This window comes from Penicillium atrosanguineum (assembly GCF_028827265.1).
Source record: "Penicillium atrosanguineum strain IBT 20685 chromosome Unknown utg000002l_segment0_segment0, whole genome shotgun sequence".
Lineage (NCBI taxonomy): Eukaryota > Fungi > Ascomycota > Eurotiomycetes > Eurotiales > Aspergillaceae > Penicillium > Penicillium atrosanguineum.
Genome location: NW_026623134.1, coordinates 294,342 through 314,379, shown reverse-complemented (window position 1 = coordinate 314,379; position 20,038 = coordinate 294,342). Strand labels below are relative to the sequence as shown.

Below are 20,038 nucleotides of genomic sequence, written 5' to 3'. Positions count from 1 at the left end.
TACGTTTACACCAATCATGGTCCGATCGGACTGTCGGGATCTTCGGCCGGCTTCCAAGATGAGGATTGTTGGGCACTAGCTTAGCTTCGCTTCCCGCACGAAGGCGAGTTGAAACCCCGGGCCAATGTCATCCGGTGCCTGCATTTGAGGCACACGCAAGAGAAAGGAAGTGGGCATCCACGGTACTCCAGAAGCTGTCTGCGCCAATTCCTTCCTTTGGCAGCGGGAGCCACTACTCCGTACTGCGTGCCGACTCCATCCGCATCCGTCCGGTCCCAAATTCCCGGTGCCTGGGCTCGCTTCGAGTTCCTGTTTCGTGTCGCTAAATATCCCATTTGCCCTAGTGCTACTCCGTCTTCCTCCTTTGACCTACCCCAGAGAAGGAGCTGGGGTTGAGCTCCATACCCCGAACCAAAGGGTGATCCGTGCGAGACCAAGGGAAAAAAAAAAAAAAAAAAAGACCGGAAATGAGGGGCACAACACACACACCGCAGCGGGGCTCTCAACTGGCGGTCTACACCGTAGGTCTACTATTGGCTCGGTCCCTGCCCCTGATCGCTCATGCGATGCGGTCCTGTTGGACGTGATCGTGATGGAAGATTTACTCTACGTAGAAGGGTCAAAGCGATACACTGAAAAGGTTTGCATAAGCTGCTATGGCCTATCTGTCCGAGCACATTCGAGGAGACGCCAAAAGAGGCCTTTCAAAGGTTTTAAAGATTAATAATAATAATAAAGAAAATACACGCCCTAGAAGAACTTTAAGAGAGATATTTTGCCGAGAGATATCCTAGCCTAACCAAGAAAACGTCAAAACCGCCCGACCCTCCCAAGCATTTCTTCGAAGTTTTAGACATCTTTTCATCCCTTTTTCAAGACTTACTGTGGAACGTCTTTTGTTATACGACTAAACAGATAATCGCAATCGCCTATTCGACATAATCACAATGCCTCCTAAACTAGGTTGTCTCGTCAGGGCAAATTGGACAAATCAAGATGCCGGGTTGTATTTCGTTACAGAGTCTTTTCTATCCGAATGCGTATTCACCAATGCAAAGGCCGAGCTTGTTTTCACGTGCGTCCTCGTCGGGGCCTCTCGCGATCTGTTAATGTAGAAGTGACCTTGCAGCGGAGATCGGCTACGATACCTAGTCAACCATGTTGAATAGCTATCATAGAGCAGGTGCACCTACATGCTCTACATGCTCATCATCAGATGCTTCGCAAGTTGATGACGGCTTGACGCCGCTGCGCTCTGCGAGCTGTCTTTCGATGCCAAATAGTTGGGACATTTCTTCCAGCGTTCGTCCCCGGGTTTCAACTGCACAATCTTGCAATTAGCTGTCGGTGTTTCCAGGGGGGTAGAAAATTTGGACGAACCCAGTGCGTATCGAACGAAAAAGAAAGCCACTACACAGATCCCAGTGTATATAATATAGAGACCCCAGCCGATGGCATCAGCAATTGGTGGGCTTGCCTGTGCCACGATATAGCAAGCTATCCATAGCGACGCGGTGGTCAAAGCATTACCCTTGGCTCTCATGGAAACCGGGAATATTTCGGCTGCGTAGGTCCATGATCCGACACCCCAGCTGATGTTGAAAAAAACGTAGAATAGATAGGGAAACATGATGATTGTGTAATTGGCCTTGTCATCCGGGTTGTGTTCTGCGTGCCACTGTAGCACGGTGATACCAATCATGGCGCCCATCATCCCAACGGTCCCTATCTGTAACCACACCTTTCGACCAAGTCGATCAAAATAGAATATTGGCACCCAAGAAAAAACGAACAGCACGATGCCGACACCGCCGGTGGCCAGGTTTGCGGTGTGGGGGTCTTTGATTCCACCACGTTCAAATAGAGACGGCTGGATTAGAGGTCAGTGAATCGACTTTACCACATGAAGGGACTGTACTGTTAAAACTCACCGTGTAGTAGAGTATCGAGTTCGTACCTGTTATTTGCTGGAAGAATTGAATCGACATTCCGAGGATTGTGACGTGCAAGACGGGCATAGTGAACATGTCTTTCCAAGTCGCCTCGCTTACAGTGTGCTCGAACTCGATCGAGGCCATAATCTCTTGCATTTCCAGCTTTGCCGCCTCAGATCCATGAAGGCGTGTAAGAACCTCGCGTGCACATTCATGTCGATCCTGGCTAGCCAACCAACGAGGACTAGGAGGAATCCAAAGCCAACATCCAACACCGAGAATTGCGGCAGGTAGGATCTGAATAGCCAGTGGGATCCGCCACCAGTCATCCGTCTCGAGAAAGTTGAAACCATAGTTTAACCAAAAGGCAACTAGTTCTCCCAGACACAAGATCATCTGTTCGATCGCCACAATTCGCCCTCTAATATTAGGTGGAGAAAGTTCGGCGACATATAGGGGCACGCCACCAGCACATGCACCCACGCCGTAGCCTAGGACGACTCGGCCAATAGTCTATTCAGTCAGTCAAGCTCTCGTATCTTGGAGTCTGCAGAGCATACAATTTGTGTAATTGAGTACGACGTAACTTGGATGATCGCGCCAACAATAAACACAAAGCAAGCAACCGCCAGAGTTCGCTCGCGACCGATGGGATCCGCCATATAGCCGAGAGACATGGCCCCGATGAAGCATCCAATGTCATAGAGAGATACGACCGTACCTGTCACCCCTGCTCTGGGTTAAAAAGGTTTTGCTTGTACACAGAAGTACTCACAGGAGTTTGCTGGCTGCATGAGATCCAGCCAGCGCTTATCCGCAACGATCACACCCATGACACCCTGATCGTATCCAAACAGGAAAGCTCCGAGGGATACAAAGGCCGTCAGGCCGTAGAGATAGGTGGTGCTTGCCACCCGCGTTTCGAGCGGGTCGATACCAGGGGGTGGCCGAATGAGCTTGGTCTGCTTGAATGAAAACATGGTTGCTTCATTCGATGTATTTCAGGACCATGCTTCGCATCTTATATTGTAGGCTGAATCGACCTCTTGGGTGCAGGATGATAAATCCCCAAGTTTCGTCAATGTCGGCACGTCTCCGAGATTTTGGTGTCTTGGGCAGGGAGCAGGACAAAATGCGGGTGTGTATTTCCCGTTCTGATAGAATCTGGGGTTTGGCATTGTTTAGGAATTCCGCGCGGTCGATCTTTACCCCAGTATGTTGAAAACAGGCAACTTGGCGCGCGGGTCATCTGGTCCGTGCCTTTGATCGTGCGGGGGTGCGGTCGATATTCTCCTTCTTTGACACAACTGAGGAGATTCTGCGGTCAGGTATACATCGTCATGGGACTTGGGATGCCTTCCGATGCTTGGAAATGGATTAGATTCGCAATTTCAATGATGGTGGTATCCAAGATTAGCGCCGGCCTTGTATCATGGACATTTAGGCAAAATATAAATATTGCTTCTGGGCAGGGGTCGATTTCGAATACGTATGGTATTTTTGCCCACAATAATTGACCCAAACAATCTCCCTTGGGGCTTAATCACAGAATGCAGTTACCTCTTCTCTACGAACCAGGACTTTTGGCTGTCAATGATGGTCCTCTGGATAATGTCAAGCCCCTCAACCAGTCTCGGCCCAATGAACCTATCGCAGATTTGCGACAACGCTACGAGAAAGACGGTTATCTGTTCCTCAAAGGCCTTATCCCGCGAGAGGATGTGTTAAAGGCCCGTCATGAGTACTTCACTATGATGTTACCCACGGGTGTCTTGGAACAGGGCTCCCAGCCGGTAGAGGGCATCTTCAGTCCTCACAAGTCCCCTGAAGAATTCCCTGGAATTGGAGCCGGCGGAGCCGGTAAGAACGGACGACCCGGGGGCGAGAAGGCTGCCCAGTTTGTGGATCAGGCCATCAATGCTCACTACCAGGATTGGTACACAAAGGAGTTCTGTCGACACCGGTCCTTGATGGACTTCGTGGCTAGCTTCACCGGCTGGGGATCACACACTCTGGGACTGCGCCGATCTCTGCTACGAAACAATATTCCTGGAACTAAACCCATAGGTGTGCATTACGATCAGATCTTTTTGCGCCATGGAGAACCAACGAGCATCACTGCGTGGGTTCCGATCGGAGATATCAAGGTGACCGGAGGCGGCCTTATTTACCTCGAAAATGGTGAGTCATTTCAATTAGACATAGAAAGCTCAAGCTAACTGTATCCAGGCAATCCGCTCGGTATCAAGATCGAAGAGCAATATACCCAGAAAGCAAATGCGGCAGGCTTAACAGAAGAGGAGACAAAGGACGCATTCAACACCAATATGATGGCCACGGGGTTGTTGTCGGAGCTGCCGTTGGATTTTTCTCACCGATATCAGCGAGCCTGGCTCACCGCCGAATATGAAGCTGGAGACGTGGTTCTGCACAAGCCACACGCCGTGAGACTCCTAGCATCCTCATACATGACAACCCGAAATGCTGACTTTACAGATCCACGCCTCCACCATCAACAATGATCCGGATAGGGTGATACGTCTGGCTACAGACCTGAGATTTATTGACTCTTCAAAGCCTTTTGACACAGTAAGTCTATATCTATTTGAGAATTTGTTATGGCCTTGGGAAGATCGTCATACTGATAGAACAATAGCGATGGAACAAGTACTACCAGGTCGGCGATGGTGTTTAATCAGGAAAATTGTCGAGCTAGTCAAAGTTACTAAAGAGTATGTATGTATATACCGTCACGCAAGCCGGGCTATCTCCTTGGTCAGGCTGCATGATGATCGCTGAACAAGCTGTCACGTCTTGTCTGCCAAGGTAGATTTGAGAATACATTTCACTATATTCAAAGGAGCAAATAAATCCCTAACAAGAGCTTCATCAGTTTGAAAGAAAGGGACCGGAAGGGAACCAAATCAAAGTCTTTGGGCCTCTTAGATCACCTTCTCTAACGGGTTATGCGGCAGCTCGCCCACATGCATGTACGACGTAGGGGGTTACAGAGGGAAAAAGAATGCTTCGGGGCAACAGTGCCCTTGTATGTGCTGGGCACATCCACATCTAGGTGATCAATAGGGGCATTGGTTGTTTTAGGCTGTGGCGAGGAGGATCTGCGAAGAACGCCCTTCTTTCACCCTTTCCACCCTTCCGCCCTTAGACCATCGGTAGCCCTGCAAGGTTCACGCTGTAGGACGCTTGCTCTAATGAGAGTTTTCGCCAAAGGAATTTAGAACACTGTCTGATTGGTATGTGATTCGTTGACGTCAAAGCTTGTCCACGACCATGGCATGGTAGAAGATCGAATCTGCATCGAGGGCGCGAAACACGTCGTGATGGAATGCGGGAATAACATTACGCCCCTCTCGCCCCTTGGAGGTGGAATCCTCCAAGAAGGCATGGTGGGTTCTGGAAATGCTATTATTTTCCAATTTAACTGCGACTGCCTGGAAAGGTGTTAGTCCGGACAGTTCGACCCCATCCTCCCGACCTTATTCGGACCCAAGATGCGGCGATATCTAGGCCTACGAGGCAACAGCCTCAATATGATGGCTCTTGTCGGCGTGACTATGCCGGCAATTATGTCTTTTGGATACAACCAGTCGATGCTGGGTGGAGTCTTGACATTGGACAGTTTCGAGAGACAATTTCGCGAAATCGATTTGACTGATGCGGCGCCCGAAGAAAAGACTTACAAATCGACCATTCAAGGAACCGTCGTCGCTTTATACGCAGTTGGTGGCCTTTTCGGTGCCCTTTCATGTATTGGACTAGGCGACATCCTCGGCCGCAAAAAGGTCATCATGCTGGCTTCCGTCATACAAATCATAGGCGCGATTCTCATGACGACTGCCTTTGAATTTACACAACTGGTCGTTTCTCGTCTGATAATTGGCCTTGGAACCGGAGGCGTCCTAGCCACTGTGCCCGTCTGGCAGTCCGAACTATCAACAACCTCGAAGCGCGGAGCGCATGTGGTTACAATCGGCCCCTTTGCAGGACTAGGAGCCAGTCTGGTTCTCTTTATTGATTTTGGAATGTCCTTCGCTCCTGAGAGTGAGGGGTGGCGGGTACCATTTGCACTGCAAATTCTACTTTCATTAACGGTGATCGGGTTCATCAGTATTCTGCCAGAATCCCCTCGCTGGCTGGTTCGACAGGGCCGCATCGTCGAAGCTCGGGAAGTTTTAGCAGCTTTGGAAGATGTTGATGCCAACGATCTCAAGGTAGAAGCCGAAATATTAGAGGTGGAATCTTCTCTGAAGCTGGCCGGAGAGGCATCTGTCAAACAAGTGTTCCACATGGGTAGCCAGCGTATCTTCCATCGCGCCATGTTGGCTGCCACAGTGATGATGTTTTTGCAGCTGACTGGCGTTAATACGGTGACATTCTACAGTTAGTGTTGTCTTGCCTTAGGTGTATCGCTCTGGTTGCTAACATCCTCACAGCGAACACCATCTTCGAAACCTATCTTTCACTGGATTCGGTCAAGTCTCGACTTCTGGCTGCGATATACCAACTAGTTACACTTATTGCAGGTGCGATTTGCGTATATACCATCGAGGGATTTGGCCGACGTGGCTTGATGCTTGCGAGTGCTGCTGGCAATGCGGTGTGTTTAGCCCTGGTGGCCGCACTGGGTTCTCAGCCCGACAACGCAAGAGCAATGGACGGGGCAGTAGTTTTCATATTCTTCTTCCATTTCAGCTATGTCATCGGCTATGGTGGTATCCCATTCCTATATGCTGCGGAGCTAAGTCCTCTGAAAATGCGCGGCACGATCAATGGCATTAGTATGGGAACATACTGGATCTTCTGTATCGTGATCACTGAGATCACCCCATTGGCCTTCCAGGCCCTTGAGTGGCGATTCTTCATCATATTTGCTGGATTGAACGTCATCATGATGGGAGTCGTTTACTTCTTGTTCCCAGAGACTGCTGGGCGCAGCTTGGAAGAAATTGATCGGATCTTTATGACATCCGACACGATTTGGGACACTGTGAACGCAGCCAAGCGCTTGCCCCACTCGGTTCCTGAGCGTTCGCGGCTCCCGAAGGAGATTCCTTCCGAGAATTCAGCATAAGAGTTAAGCCGAGTCCGAACGAAGCATGTACGGTTATTCCATGATGGCACCTGACCGGAGGGTACTATAGATGGTTGCTGGACAACATCCGCGGACATCCAGTCATTTCAATGCTCTATGCTGCCTGAATATATGTAACAGAAGATAAACTCACGTAGTTGCCGCTAAATAAAGTCGATGTGTTCTTTAGTAACCATTCAAGAAACGAGATAGGTCTCACAGATCATATGTCAAGTACAGGACGAGACGGCATTAGTTGCTGAGAATCCAGATGGCAATCTCATCAAGCTATCGCTGATTATCAAGCCTCTAGACTTGGAACAAGATGAGGCGCACTAGTCTTGATTGATAACCGCTGGAGAAAGAAGACTTTGCAAATTCAGGAGGGGCTTAAGGAGTTCATTTGAATTATCTGTGTTCGGAAAAGGTCCGAACCATACCTGGCAGAGCTTCACACCCGCGTCCCTCACGGACCCCGCAAAGCCGCAAGCAAGTCTTTCCCACTCCAACTTGAAAAATCCAAGGACCATGGCGACAGCCACCAAGAGCTCCTGCTGGTTTGCTATGACTCTCTGCAGCTTTGCGGGATATCTCTGATGCTTTTTAGTGATCCATGTCGCTTGCTACACCACAAATGTGACGGAGACCTGCCACAGTGCAGCCGATGTGCTCGGACCGGACGCGCGTGTATACGGGGACAGCGAAAGACACGGTTTCGCCAGGTGAAAGATTCGGGTTCACGGATTCGATTCCCTCGCAATCAAGTTTGGCTGAAGCCGCCACCACGAGGTTAGGCTCCCTGCGGAGTCAACATATCAATGACTGATGTTATAATCCTCAGTGGACTTTGTGCTCGAGTCTGGCAGTGGTGACGATGGTCTAGTAGCAGAGTCAACGGATGACCGACAGCTTGATGGGAGCTTGCCTTTACTCGAGAAGGATGGCTCGCTAATGACTAACCCCCTCTCACCTCAGTCAGCACCACAGGAGGAATATCTTCCATCACGCGACCAATCAGAGGGAAACCAGTCTGAGAGGTATTATCCGTTGGGCAAGCGTCGAGACGCACACACGAGACAGCGACTATGGCCCCTGAGAGACCCAGAAGAAGCTGCTCTCTTGAAGCACTTTGTGGACCGCATATCGTCCTTTGTGAGCAGAACATTTGCGTGCATTTGCGTATAGCGAGCCTTGCTCACTGCGGAAATACAGTTTGATTGCACAGACCGCCAGCAGCATTTTGCAGTGCACATCCCCTTTCGCGCTAGGTATTGCGACACGCTTTTTAACGCAATTATGGCCATGTCAGCTCGCCATCTGAGTCGCACAGCCACATTTGACCCCTATATATCCGACCATTACTATCAAATCTGCCTTGAGACATTGATCCCAGCATTGAATGACCATGGCGCGGCTATGAATGACGATTTGCTGGCGGCTACCGTCATCCTTCGCCTACTGGAGGAATATGATGGTGAGGCCGTGGACCCTCCCTACCGAGACGTCGAAAGGTCGCACTATGGAGCCCACGTTAACGACGATCGCAGTCCCACTGGCGGGTTCTGATCTTCGGGGTCATTCCTTTGGGACCAAAGCCTTCATGAAAGCTCCGCCGCCATCCGTGACCAAGACCCCGAGTTTACGACAGGCCGTCTACTGGAGTGGTCTCCGTCAGGAAATCTACAATGCTATGAGCCTTCGCCAACCCCCCGACATTGATCTCAGCTCGCTGCATTCACTCTTTACTGCGCTCGGCCCGGATGCTGTGGACTGTGACTGGGCCAACCAAGCAATTGCGCATTGCGCCGACGTCTTACTCTTCTCCTTCGGCGCGTGCCCACGCTCTGTGGCGGTGCATGCCGATCTCTGCAAGAGGAATGAGCAATGGAGCGAGATTCGCCCAGCGTCATTCGACCCCTACTTCGTCGGTGATGAGGTGCAGATCGGGGCAACGTTCCCCGACATCCGGTTTAGCTCTGCATGGCACGGTAAGCCCCCATATAGTTCACGGATAGGCGATGAAGTTGATCATTCGCGGTAGCTATCGGCTACCAATATAACAAACTCGCGAAGATATTACTTTCGGTGCACGATCCTGAGTTGCCGACTGTCGGCCCTCTGCGCAAACGAGTCGCGCGGCAAGTGGATGTAAGTGAGCGTGTGGAATCATAACTCCTATCCTGTCCCGTCGAGGCTTGACGCATCCAATGCTGATTTCTGGCAGCAACAAATACGACAGGGAGTCTGGACCGTATGTGGCGTGGCTCTGTCGAATTCTTCAGTGCCTCCAGCGATGGTGATCGGCTGCATGGCCATTCAGATATGTAGGGAACCCCGATCACAAGCAGGATGCGAGCTAATGGGCGTTGAAGGTGGCGATCGATTCACGGATCGACAGGAACAGGATCGGCTAATTCAAATCCTCCTTCGAACGGAATCGCTGCACGGATGGCCAACTAATTCCAGCGCCCGCCATCTTTGCGAGACGTGGGGGTATGCACTGAATTCGGATGGGAAGGACGATCCAGGTGCACAGCTGGGAGTGCAGGGTTGAGGCCCAGCACCATGTTACCAGATCGAGTTGCCATCTGGGTCCGGCCCCATACAAACCCCTATGATTGGGGTCTCAATGTACTGTCACATCCAGTACATCCCGTTTCACATATCACTGGCCAGAACTCTCGGGAAAGAGTTAAGAGAAAAGAGAAAGGATCGCCGTTAGGGATCACGGCTGATTCCGATTCCGATTCCGGATAATCCTAGATATTGTTTCCATTGCGCAAGGAGGGACGCAGAGTGATGGGGATGGATCATGACTGCTGAGAGATAGGATCAAGGGAGGGTTCAGGGAGTAAGGAAGGGATCGAGGGTGCTATGGCCCAGCAGTGGAACCGGGTGTCAGAACATCGAGAAAGAGCCCCGACTTGTGGGCCCGAGAGTCCATCTCAGGGGTAAAAAGATCGTGAAATCGAACTAAAACTCAACTAAAGCCCAGTGGGTCTAGGCCTTTAGATTCAAGATTCCACAGTCTAGAAAGAGAAGATGTGAGGATGTGAGGATGTGAAGATGCGAAGATGTGTGTAGCAAGGAAGGTCGAACGATCTAAAAACCAAAAGCGGGAGGTGCGGAGGAACCGAAAAGTGTTCCTGCATATCTTTCAACTGCATTTGCATTCACAATTAGTTAACGAGCTACATGGACAGCTTGCATTTGCAGTCAATGAAATGAATAAAACAGAGTCAACAGATTGCATCAGCAGGTGGATCAAAAAGGCAGTGGCAACTTTCTCAATGGTTGACTCGGCTTTTACCCCTGAACATTCAACTCTTGCACTTACGAATCCTCCGTCCGCACTGGAGACGCTACGGCGTTAGCGTGATTACACCTCTATCCCTCTTCCATCATTTCAGCCATCTTGCTACTGAAATATCCCTTTCCACCTCCCCGCAATTCATGGTGATGCAGCTAGGGCAGTCTGCCCACTGAGACAACCCCTCGATGACCTCCCGGCGCCCCAGATCTTGATACGAGAATGGCGACTATCAACATGGGCTTCTTGCCCACCATCAAATGCTCCAACTGTGGTCATAATGTCGAGATCTCGGTCATGGGTGATCATGTGTGCTCTCCCGTCGAGTCCATTCCCAGTCACAGTCACTGTACGCCTGAATCTCCATAATGAATCGATCTGCCTGCTAATATTCAATAGCCTCCGTCGCACCACCATCTCCTCCCCCCCTCCGCGGGGCTAGACGTTCCAGATCGACTGAAACAGGGTCGAGTACCCCCTCGCATCGATCCAACAATCGCAAGTACGTCTAGCAGTTCGTTTTGCTACAGGGAAGTACCATTGACACTCTGCAGATAGCTCTTTTTTCCAACTGCACGTACCCACGCCGGCGAGTAGCGTGGGTTCGCATATGCCATCGCCACTCTCCGCCAGGTCGGCGCCTCGATCTCCCATGAGAGCGCCGTCAGAAGATGATTCCGTCTTCGCCTTCCCGATGCCTGGAAATCGACCACCGGCCCATGTGGGAACCCCTCGCATGATGTCGGATTCTACGACACGCTCCGCACCTACACCGTCTCCGCGACTCGGTGTCAACCTGATGCCGGAGGAGATACAGCTGCCTCCTAGTCCGCTTCCACCGTCACGAGAGCCCGAGATGTCTCACCAGCGAGGAGATTCATTGGCGAGTCATAGTAGCTACCGCACCTCCTTGGCAAGCACCCGCTACGGAAGTTCAACCGCTCGGTCGTCGACGAACAGCTTCTCGCGCGGTTTCCGTACATTCATGGATGACACCCCACCAATGCCACCGCCTCTGCGAACTCCGAATAAAGCGTCCTTTTCTCGAGACTCGGATCTGTCCGTCAGCTCTTCCTCTAGGACTGACCGAGATGAAATCTACAGCGGATTTGATTTCGGCATCCATGATCACCGTACTTCGGGCCTGCAGGATCTGCCCGAGGAACATTCTCCGGAGGAAACCGCATCTAACTTCGACAAGGCCTTCGCACCACTAACACAGACACACCTTCATCCCGCCGATGCCGAGCTTGGAAGTGATGGCCCGAGAAGAAACTCCGACGCTACGAGTGAAAGCAATCTATCCGTCACTAGCTTTGCACAGGCCTTGGGCCTGGAGAGCCATTCTCAGCAACCGGAGGGCTCCACTTGTTCAGATTCATCTCCACCTTCAGATACTCGCAGTGGCAGCGGCAGTTCCATGTCCAGTCTGCCCTCAGATGTGAGCCTGAACCGCCATAAACCGGCTGATCCCCTTAACCTCAGTCCCCTTGTGGAGGAATTGCCCCCACGGACTCGTCAGACCATTCTCGAAATGCCTGGTCGGATACCGGGTACGATGGACGGAATACCTACAATCCCCGCTGCGTTCTTCAGCCCGGACTCACCCACCGATCCTGCGATCGGCCAGGGCACCCTCTCACTGCTCGTTGAAAAGCGCCAGGAGCACCAAAAGCATGAAGAGGCCCCTGTGAAGCGCAAGGAAGCCCCAATGGAACAGCAACCTAGGGAATTTCATTCCCCTCGAGCTCTAGAACGGTCAGCCACCGAGCCAATTCCTCCGCCAAGTCGATCAGCGACACGATCAAAAGGAAAATGCAAGGGATGTAATGAAGAAATCGTAGGGAAATCGATATCATCATCCGATGGTCGTCTCACAGGGAGATACCACCGTGGCTGTTTTGTCTGCTTCGAATGTCATTCTCCTTTCCAAACAGCCGACTTCTACGTCCTTAACAATCGTCCCTACTGTGCACAGCACTACCACGAGCGCAACGGGTCGTTGTGTTCCATCTGTCACAATGGAATCGAGGGCCACTATCTTGAGACTGTTGAACGGAACCCTACCCGACCGGATCGTCGCCGATTCCACCCTGAATGCCTGCAATGTCAGACCTGTCACGTTTTGCTAAATGGTGATTATTTCGAATGGAATGGTGAAGTCTATTGCGAACGTGACGCTCGTCGGGCTGCAGCGACCCTTCATCCGCCTCCTCCTGGCCGTCGGCGTCCAACCCTCGGATCTTCTCCCTTGGGATCATCTCCCTTGTCTCGCGGATATCCTCCCCCATCTGGATATCCTCCTCCACGGTCCCCCGGACCAGGACCAGGTCCGGCTCAAGGACTTCGCCCTGGGCCACGGTTCTCCTCTGGCGGTGGTCGACGTTTCCCAGAGAGACGAACTACCAAGCTCATGATGATATGAGATTGATGCGTTTATCAACAGTTCTGCGCCTGTGGCTTGCAAAACCTTGTCTTTCTACATTGTCCTGCCAGGTTATCCTCGCCGAGTCGGCTGCCTTTGTCATTCGTTTAAAATCGCGTTATACCCCTCCATGTCCTCGGTGTTAATTCATTTGGCCTTCCCCCGACTAGCGTTGGTTGACTATTTTTTTTTCTGCATTTTGGGTTTCCTCTTCTCTTGTTTCCATTGTAATCCATGTCCATTGGGGTTCTCACTTGTGTGGGTTGGCGGTGGCATCTTTTCGGCCGGTGTTTTGCTATCTTCGTTTGCTCGACATTATGTCAACATAGGTTTCATATACCTCTTCATCGGTTTGGTGTTCCATTGGTGGGGTGGTATTTGTGCTTGTATAGGAAGAGATGAGAATAATGTTCACTGCAAGGAACCCGAAATCATATTATATCATTATCTCATATCTTGACTGAGCTGGCTAGATGCTCTTGTCGGGATTCAACTGGCCTTGCGTTGCTCAAATTGGACACGCTCTACGGAAGGGAAGTATTTGAGCTTGAGAAACCAACCGAAGAGAACAAGCCATGCGGCGACGGCCAGAATTTGAAGCCGCTCACCCACACTCAGCTGGTCCAACTCTGGAGCTCGGATGACGCCTGTTTCATTTCTTTCTTTCTTCCACTCTTCACAAATCTGCTTGAATTGAGCTGGCTCGTCCGTGATGACTCCGTCCACCTCATGACGGATAGCCCAGCGCATGAAGTTCGGCGAGTTGACCGTCCATAGATATACGTGACGATGTGCAGCTCGCGCTTCTTCCAGAAACCCACGACCGAGCGGGCCCATCAAGACCATCTGGTTGACGTTGAAAGAAATCCGCGGTACGTGCAGAAATTGGCGAGCGTAACCCAAATCAAAGCAGATTAAAGTCATGCTGTACCGTGGCAAATACTGGGCACACAAAGGCAAGTATCGGGCAGACCAACATCCCAGGACCACTCGCCGATGCCAGTCTGGTCCTATCGCCGGGATGGGCACGGATTCGATCGTCTCCGCGATTCGCTTCATGACGATATCGGGATTATCGCTACGCTGAAAATAGTGTCAGTGACAGCCAACACAAAATGACTCGAGCCATGTCTAGTTACCTTGATGTCGAGCAAAATCCAAACATGCTCACGCCCTGGCTGGCGCATAAACTCTAGGACGTCGACTAGCCTCGCCATCGGCTCTTGCGGCGCTTTCAATGTGCGGATGGTCTTTAGATAGTCCCAATCGCAGTCATCTACCTTCTTCTTGATGCCAAAGCATCGTTTCAGGGTCGCGTCCTGCATTCGGTGAGCCTCTTTTCCATTGAGGGGAGCGGGTATTGCTTACATGCGACAATACGACAACGCCATCCCGGGAAAGACGCAGATCGAGCTCCAGTGCCTGAGTTCCTGCTTTAATGGCCCCTTCAATGGCACACAACGTGTTCTCTGGAAACTTTCCCTTATAGCCTCGATGGGCGATCGTTTGGGGTAGACGTGGGGATTCGTGATCAGTCGGTGAGTGCAAGTAATGTGCTAGATCGACGTCAGTGAGCGTGGCTCGGGTGGTTCAAGTACATCACCAACCTGGAGTGTCTGGGAAGTGTCCCTCGCGGAGAGGTCGATCGTCAGCCATCGTTGCAGGTTGTAGAGCAGAGTTGAAGACGACGTCGTAGGCTATTTATCTCACCGGATTTAGGCGGAGATAGGCCGAAGCGCCCCGCAGGCTGCCGGCTGCGCGTCTCTCTACTTTTGGAACAACGCAAACTCCGACTGTGCGCCTTGCGGTGAGATTTCACGTCCAAGCGCAGAGCAAGACCAGTCCACGGCATTCAGACAAAAACAGGTGGATTGGAGACGCTATGGAGGTGCTTTGGAGGCCAAAATTATAGAAAGCAAGACGTGGTCATGGTGGAGGAGCTTTGTGGATTACTCAGCTTCGAGCTGTCTCCAAATCTCGAGCTTCACCAACGCGGCGTGTTACAACTCATAACCCCGGATCGATTCGTCACGGAGCGCTGCCCTTGAACCTCTTTCAAATACTCAGCCATGTCTATCCAGCAGTGGGTGACTCCTCTGGAGGGTCTCGATAGTCTTCGCCAAACTGAGGCGCCAATGCCGACACCAGGACCAGGCCAGGTTTTGGTGGAGGTCCATGCCGTTTCCCTGAACTACCGGGACGTGGAAGGTGAGTACCCCTCGACTTGAGACTGTGAGAAAGCGTCATCTGATAGCTATCAAGTCACCAAGGGGGAATATAAGCATCACAAAACCGCGGAGCAGAATGCAACTATCGTGCCCTGCTCTGATATGTGCGGTGTGGTGATTCAAGTTGGATCTGGCGTGTCACAATGGGCTGTGGGAGATCGAGTGCTTTCAACCTTCCTCTCCGAACACCAAACGGGCCAAGTGACCGAGAAAATGCTGGCGGGCAGCATCGGTCTACCGCTAAACGGCGTCCTGACAACTCACCGTGTCTTCCCTGCACACGGACTCGTCCCAGCTCCCAGCTATATGTCTGATGAAGAGGCATGCACGCTACCTATTGCCGCAGTCACTGCTTGGATGTCCATCAATGGAATGCGACCGATGGGACAGAGTGGTGGAAAGGACGAGTATATTCTACTTCAGGGCACGGGTGGTGTGGCTATTGCAGGACTGCAGATTGCAAAGGCAGCAGGTGCAAAGGGTGAGTCTTAAAGCTCGTCGATCGAAGAACGCAGCTTACTAAGTGCATAGCTATCATAACCTCCTCCTCCGATGCCAAACTTGCCCAGGCCAAACAACTCGGGGCTGACTGCACCATCAACTACCGCAACAACCCCGATTGGGAAACCGAGGTGATGGAATGGACCGGTAACCACGGTGCCGATATCATCCTTGAGACCGGTGGAGCCCAGACTTTGAGAAAAAGCTTCGACTGTATCGCCTTTGGAGGCTTGATTGACTGCATCGGCTATGTGTCAGGCAAGGTTGATGCCGCGGAAGACCGACTGAACGTCAACCTGTTGGCACTGCGCCGCACGGTGACCCTTAAGGGCATTATCAACGGCCCCAAAGATCGGTTTGAAGAGATGATTCGGTTCTACGAGACACATCAAATTCGTCCGGTCGTTAATCGTGTCTTCGCCTTCGCCGAAGCCAAGGAGGCGTTCAAGTTTCTGGAAAGTGGCAGCCACTTTGGGAAGGTAGTGATCCAAGTCAAACTGTGAAGCTATCCTGCCCTACAGAGGAAAAATGGTATGACGAGTCATCCTTGTTGGTTAGACACGCCTCTACGTTCGAGCGCATAGATCGAGGATTCAATAGATAAGGGTCCAAAAGCCCGGAAAGATAATTAGAAACAAGCCTCATATTTGCAACCCGCGCCTCCCGCCTTGAGTTGTCGAATGCGACGTGCATTGGCTTCCTGTTGCTTCCATGGATGCGCGATGTTGGAAATTAGAATCTCGCACAGCCCTGCAACTCCCCTACTGATCGTTCCCGCTCGGGTTGAGGACACCGGTCGCGATTCCCAATTCCTCCTTCATCGTGGTGCCGCCCACGGTCAAGGGCTGACAATCCTGCAGCACGAACACCATTCGTGCCCACTCGGTGTCACTGGTATTATGCCAGCCGTGCATGGTAGCGCGTTGAATGGCGATATCTCCTCGCTTCATCCGCACGGGCTCTCCCTCCTCCACCAACATCTCAATTTCTCCCTCCAGCACAATACCGTAGTCCAAACTCTGCGTGCGGTGCACAATGCACTTGTTGTTGGGGGCAAAATCCACGATGCGACAAACAGTGCCTCGAGGATTGACAAGACCAAGCTGATCGGACTGAACGACCTGTTCGTGAGCCGCGAGATCGGCGTCGTTGTTCAGATCGGCGGGGAATTGAGAGGTGGTATACACAACGTCAAAGGCCATGTCCTTTGCCTCGAAAGACTTCCATTCACCTGGAGAGGAGGCGTGGATGATGGCCTTGCCGGCCGCATTGTGGCCGGTTACATGTCGAGTGACGGGACGGAGCGGCGAGATCTGACCGGGATTCGACATAATGAAGACAGTTTGCTTGATCGGAGCGGATGTGCATCTGGATTTAATTTAACACGTCGGCTGCAACCTATCCCACAATGCACAAAGAGCGGTGTGATTGTGGCCGAGATTCCTAACCCAAGTCGGCTTGAGATCATCATCAGGCTTGCATCGCCGGTTTCCGGCACCGGATCCCACTCTCAATTTCCGACACCTACTTCCGACTCGGGCTTCCCTCATTCTGTGACTTTGGCCGCAGACATCTGGACACAACAACCCCTCCATGCTTGTTCTAGTTATCTGAGGGGACGCGGGAGAATTCCATACGGGATAGTTTGAGAGGCTATTGGTTGGCGAAGGCAGTCAATTCAACTATATACAATGAATATTGACATTCCTGACGGTCCGAATTTTCTCGTTAATATGCACAAATGTGCGGGGAAAGGTTCATATGAGCCACCTAAATTGCGCGGACGAAGGACCCTCACGCATGCATTCCGTGGGAATATCCCGCGCACGGAGCGTCACCCCGTCACGGCGGTCGCGGCGCTTGTTGTCGAGCAGCATATACAGCCCCAACAGACCCGCTAAACACGCCCCGGTGGCACCAAAGGCCCCGACGGTGATCAGGGCTGGCATGTACTTGGGGGCATCCTGCTCCCGGAAGACATTACTGCCGACGAGACCCATCAGGTTGGCCAGAGGCACGCCGATACTGGTCAGGAGGACACGGCGGCCTTCGTGCGCAATATTATTGTTATACCAGGTGCTCAGAATTACCGACGGCGCGGAAGTGCCCCAGGTCATCATGAAGGTCGCAAAGTATGCCACCTGGAGCTCCTTGTGGACGTCGTCAATGGAGGCATAAATCATGAAGCCGGTAAAGGTGAGCAAAAATCCTAGCACCAGGAAGGGCGATCGTAGACGACTGTAATCCGAGCAGAAGGCGAGAATCAGGAGCACTACGGCGCCGGTCACATTCGGGGCCACGGTATAGAGATTGGTCTTCACGGTCGAATAACCGAGTCGTGCCACGATCTGAGGCATGAAGAGCGCCACACCCTGTAATGGAACACCAAGGCAGATTTCAATGCAGAGGAAAACGTAGGTGGTGGGTTGTTTGAAAATGCCGATCGCCTCGCGTAGGCTGAACTCCTCATTGACCACCGCGCTCGAGTCCACCTGAATACGATGGAAAGCTAGCGCCTTCTCCTCTTCGGATAGGAACGTAGCTTCGGCCGCGCTTCTGGGGAGGTAAAACCAGGCGAACACCGCAAAGACGACTGTTGCACCACCCTCGATGATGAACAGGTAGCGCCAGTTGGGGAGACTCGAGCCCTCGATCTGGAAGACGCCGAACGCAATCAGGCCCGAGAAGGCATAGGCAATGTTTGAGGCGGCGTAGAAGAAGGCCAGCCGACGAGCCAGCTCACCGCGACGGTAAAAGGTGGTCAGGTAGTATATGACCAAGGGGAAGAAGGGGGCTTCAGCCATGCCCAGAAACCAGCGAAGCGCAAAGATGCCCCCGAAGTTAAACGCAGCCGAGGACAGCAGGGTAAATGAGCCAAACGCAAGCATCAATATCGGCAGCACGCGAGCGGGACTAAACTTCTTTCCGAGCATGGCGAAGGGCGGGGCGAAGATCACGAAGGGCACGAAGAAGATCGATAGCAGCAAGTTATACTGATTGGGCTTGAAATGGAGATCTGTGAGGTCATCAGCAGGCTGGAACATTGTCATTTTAACTGCCTCCTACCCTCGGTCATTCTGTCCGTCTTTGCATTTCCCAGGTTTCCCTTATCCAGGGCCACGAAGAGGTCTAGAGGTCAAAGGTCAGAAGCGAGCATAACTGGGGATGTCCGGTAGATGTACACATAACAGCTAGAATCGGAAGAATACGCAAGTCAAACCGTCGGCAGAGACGTCGCTCGGCCTTGTGGTCGACCACGCGTGTGACTTCGTCGACGATACCGGGGGCCGATGCATAGCTCTGAAGCTTGTTGGGCTCGTCGACGGTGCCAATGGCAACCTTTTTCGTGTCGCCCAGCGACGGGTGTGTGGATTCCATTGTGAAGATAGTTGTTCGAGACGTAGCCGAGGGAAGCTCACGTCTTAACAGCGAACTATCCCTTGCTCATTAGATAACGAGAATGTTGCATCACAGCTCATGTAACCCCCACGCTTCTCCGCATTATGGACCCATTTTAACGGGGACACGACAGGGAAAGGAAGACGGAAAAGGTCTGGGGGGTTGCAGATCAACGGCACCTCGTACCGCACGGTTGCATTCGCGTGGGAAAGGGCCATGCTATCTGCAGAGAGGCCTATCGCGGAGGCGGACTATCGCGGACTTTGGCCGAGGTCTGATAAGTGATACCGCATTCTCGCCCTTGCCTCCTTGAGCTCCTCACCACGCGTCATGCTAGATTGGCTCGGAAGGGCTCGATATGCTTTTATGCTTCAAAGCCACCCCGGTGTTGATCCCGGTGGCTTGAAGTGGAAGCTTCCTATTCCGGTTCTAGGGTTGCATGTGACCTCACGACCTCAACTATACTCTTCTCGGTGCATACAAAGCAAACACAATCTTTGAATCGAAACGGTGAATGTCTATCTGCATGCCCTAGTTATACACGAAAATGGCGATTCCAGGGGTTTCCTTCAATTTTGTCACCCCATGATCGTGTACCCAATTAGACATGCATCAGCACAACCGGGTGGGCTTCACGGCTTCGGGGCTCGAGCGTCAACAAGAATGTATTTCAGGATCAGAGCCAAGACAAATCATCCGCCACTGATTTTAAACAGTCCGGTAGGGTCATTTGGGCGATTGACAGGTATTATTACACAGGACATCTATGCAGAAGATGGCACATCCAACGTATCATATGGGACACTGGATAACTTCATCTGCGGGTATCTGGGATAAAAGAGCAATTGACGAGAGTGCAACTGTCTCTATCACGGCTGACCTCGTTCTTTATACATGTCTCTCGGAGACTAAATAAGAACCACATTCGACTCTACGCCGAGAGTCTGCCTCCATAAATTGTCTCGAGACCCGCCATGGAACACTGCCATCACTTCTGGAACTAGACCATTTAGCAGAGAATACGGAAGTCTGAATCGTGACTCAGTCACTGCGCGCGGGTCTCATCAATTCTCGATTGGGTGCCTGCTCGCTGAGAAGCTTTACAACTTACTTATTCCCTATGTACATTACGATCACAAGTGGATCTTA

The 20,038-nt window shown here is 51.8% G+C and overlaps 9 protein-coding genes across 9 annotated transcripts; 5 read left to right on the top strand and 4 right to left on the bottom strand.

The window, feature by feature from the left end:
- Positions 1-1,028: 1,028 nt before the first annotated feature.
- On the bottom strand, positions 1,029-2,914 carry N7443_001847 (sugar porter family MFS transporter; the record flags this gene model as incomplete). Its single annotated transcript, XM_056881903.1, has 6 exons — positions 1,029-1,103; positions 1,194-1,321; positions 1,381-1,870; positions 1,932-2,447; positions 2,495-2,664; positions 2,710-2,914. 6 exons carry the CDS (start codon positions 2,912-2,914, stop codon positions 1,029-1,031), a joined length of 1,584 nt encoding a protein of 527 aa, XP_056743744.1.
- Positions 2,915-3,484: 570 nt separating this feature from the next.
- On the top strand, positions 3,485-4,629 carry N7443_001846 (mitochondrial import inner membrane translocase subunit tim9; the record flags this gene model as incomplete). The annotated part of the gene is made up of 4 exons (XM_056881902.1): positions 3,485-4,115; positions 4,164-4,378; positions 4,431-4,523; positions 4,591-4,629. The coding sequence occupies 4 exons, from the start codon at positions 3,485-3,487 to the stop codon at positions 4,627-4,629; spliced, it is 978 nt and encodes a 325-aa protein (XP_056743743.1).
- Positions 4,630-5,446: 817 nt separating this feature from the next.
- N7443_001845 (sugar porter family MFS transporter) lies at positions 5,447-7,026 on the top strand (the record flags this gene model as incomplete). Its single annotated transcript, XM_056881901.1, has 2 exons — positions 5,447-6,335; positions 6,389-7,026. 2 exons carry the CDS (start codon positions 5,447-5,449, stop codon positions 7,024-7,026), a joined length of 1,527 nt encoding a protein of 508 aa, XP_056743742.1.
- Positions 7,027-7,554: 528 nt separating this feature from the next.
- On the top strand, positions 7,555-9,580 carry N7443_001844 (Zn(II)2Cys6 transcription factor domain-containing protein; the record flags this gene model as incomplete). The annotated part of the gene is made up of 7 exons (XM_056881900.1): positions 7,555-7,583; positions 7,634-7,815; positions 7,868-8,178; positions 8,239-8,500; positions 8,574-9,014; positions 9,068-9,174; positions 9,251-9,580. 7 exons carry the CDS (start codon positions 7,555-7,557, stop codon positions 9,578-9,580), a joined length of 1,662 nt encoding a protein of 553 aa, XP_056743741.1.
- Positions 9,581-10,573: 993 nt separating this feature from the next.
- N7443_001843 (LIM domain-containing protein) lies at positions 10,574-12,761 on the top strand (the record flags this gene model as incomplete). Its single annotated transcript, XM_056881899.1, has 2 exons — positions 10,574-10,685; positions 10,891-12,761. 2 exons carry the CDS (start codon positions 10,574-10,576, stop codon positions 12,759-12,761), a joined length of 1,983 nt encoding a protein of 660 aa, XP_056743740.1.
- Positions 12,762-13,250: 489 nt separating this feature from the next.
- On the bottom strand, positions 13,251-14,417 carry N7443_001842 (glycerophosphodiester phosphodiesterase; the record flags this gene model as incomplete). Its single annotated transcript, XM_056881898.1, has 4 exons — positions 13,251-13,844; positions 13,901-14,080; positions 14,130-14,317; positions 14,369-14,417. The coding sequence occupies 4 exons, from the start codon at positions 14,415-14,417 to the stop codon at positions 13,251-13,253; spliced, it is 1,011 nt and encodes a 336-aa protein (XP_056743739.1).
- Positions 14,418-14,830: 413 nt separating this feature from the next.
- N7443_001841 (zinc-dependent alcohol dehydrogenase family protein) lies at positions 14,831-15,993 on the top strand (the record flags this gene model as incomplete). The annotated part of the gene is made up of 3 exons (XM_056881897.1): positions 14,831-14,969; positions 15,024-15,470; positions 15,521-15,993. The coding sequence occupies 3 exons, from the start codon at positions 14,831-14,833 to the stop codon at positions 15,991-15,993; spliced, it is 1,059 nt and encodes a 352-aa protein (XP_056743738.1).
- Positions 15,994-16,251: 258 nt separating this feature from the next.
- On the bottom strand, positions 16,252-16,821 carry N7443_001840 (cupin domain-containing protein; the record flags this gene model as incomplete). The annotated part of the gene is made up of 1 exon (XM_056881896.1): positions 16,252-16,821. The coding sequence occupies one exon, from the start codon at positions 16,819-16,821 to the stop codon at positions 16,252-16,254; it is 570 nt and encodes a 189-aa protein (XP_056743737.1).
- A 426-nt stretch (positions 16,822-17,247) lies between these two features.
- N7443_001839 (putative MFS transporter) lies at positions 17,248-18,868 on the bottom strand (the record flags this gene model as incomplete). The annotated part of the gene is made up of 3 exons (XM_056881895.1): positions 17,248-18,506; positions 18,557-18,619; positions 18,673-18,868. The coding sequence occupies 3 exons, from the start codon at positions 18,866-18,868 to the stop codon at positions 17,248-17,250; spliced, it is 1,518 nt and encodes a 505-aa protein (XP_056743736.1).
- Positions 18,869-20,038: the final 1,170 nt, after the last annotated feature.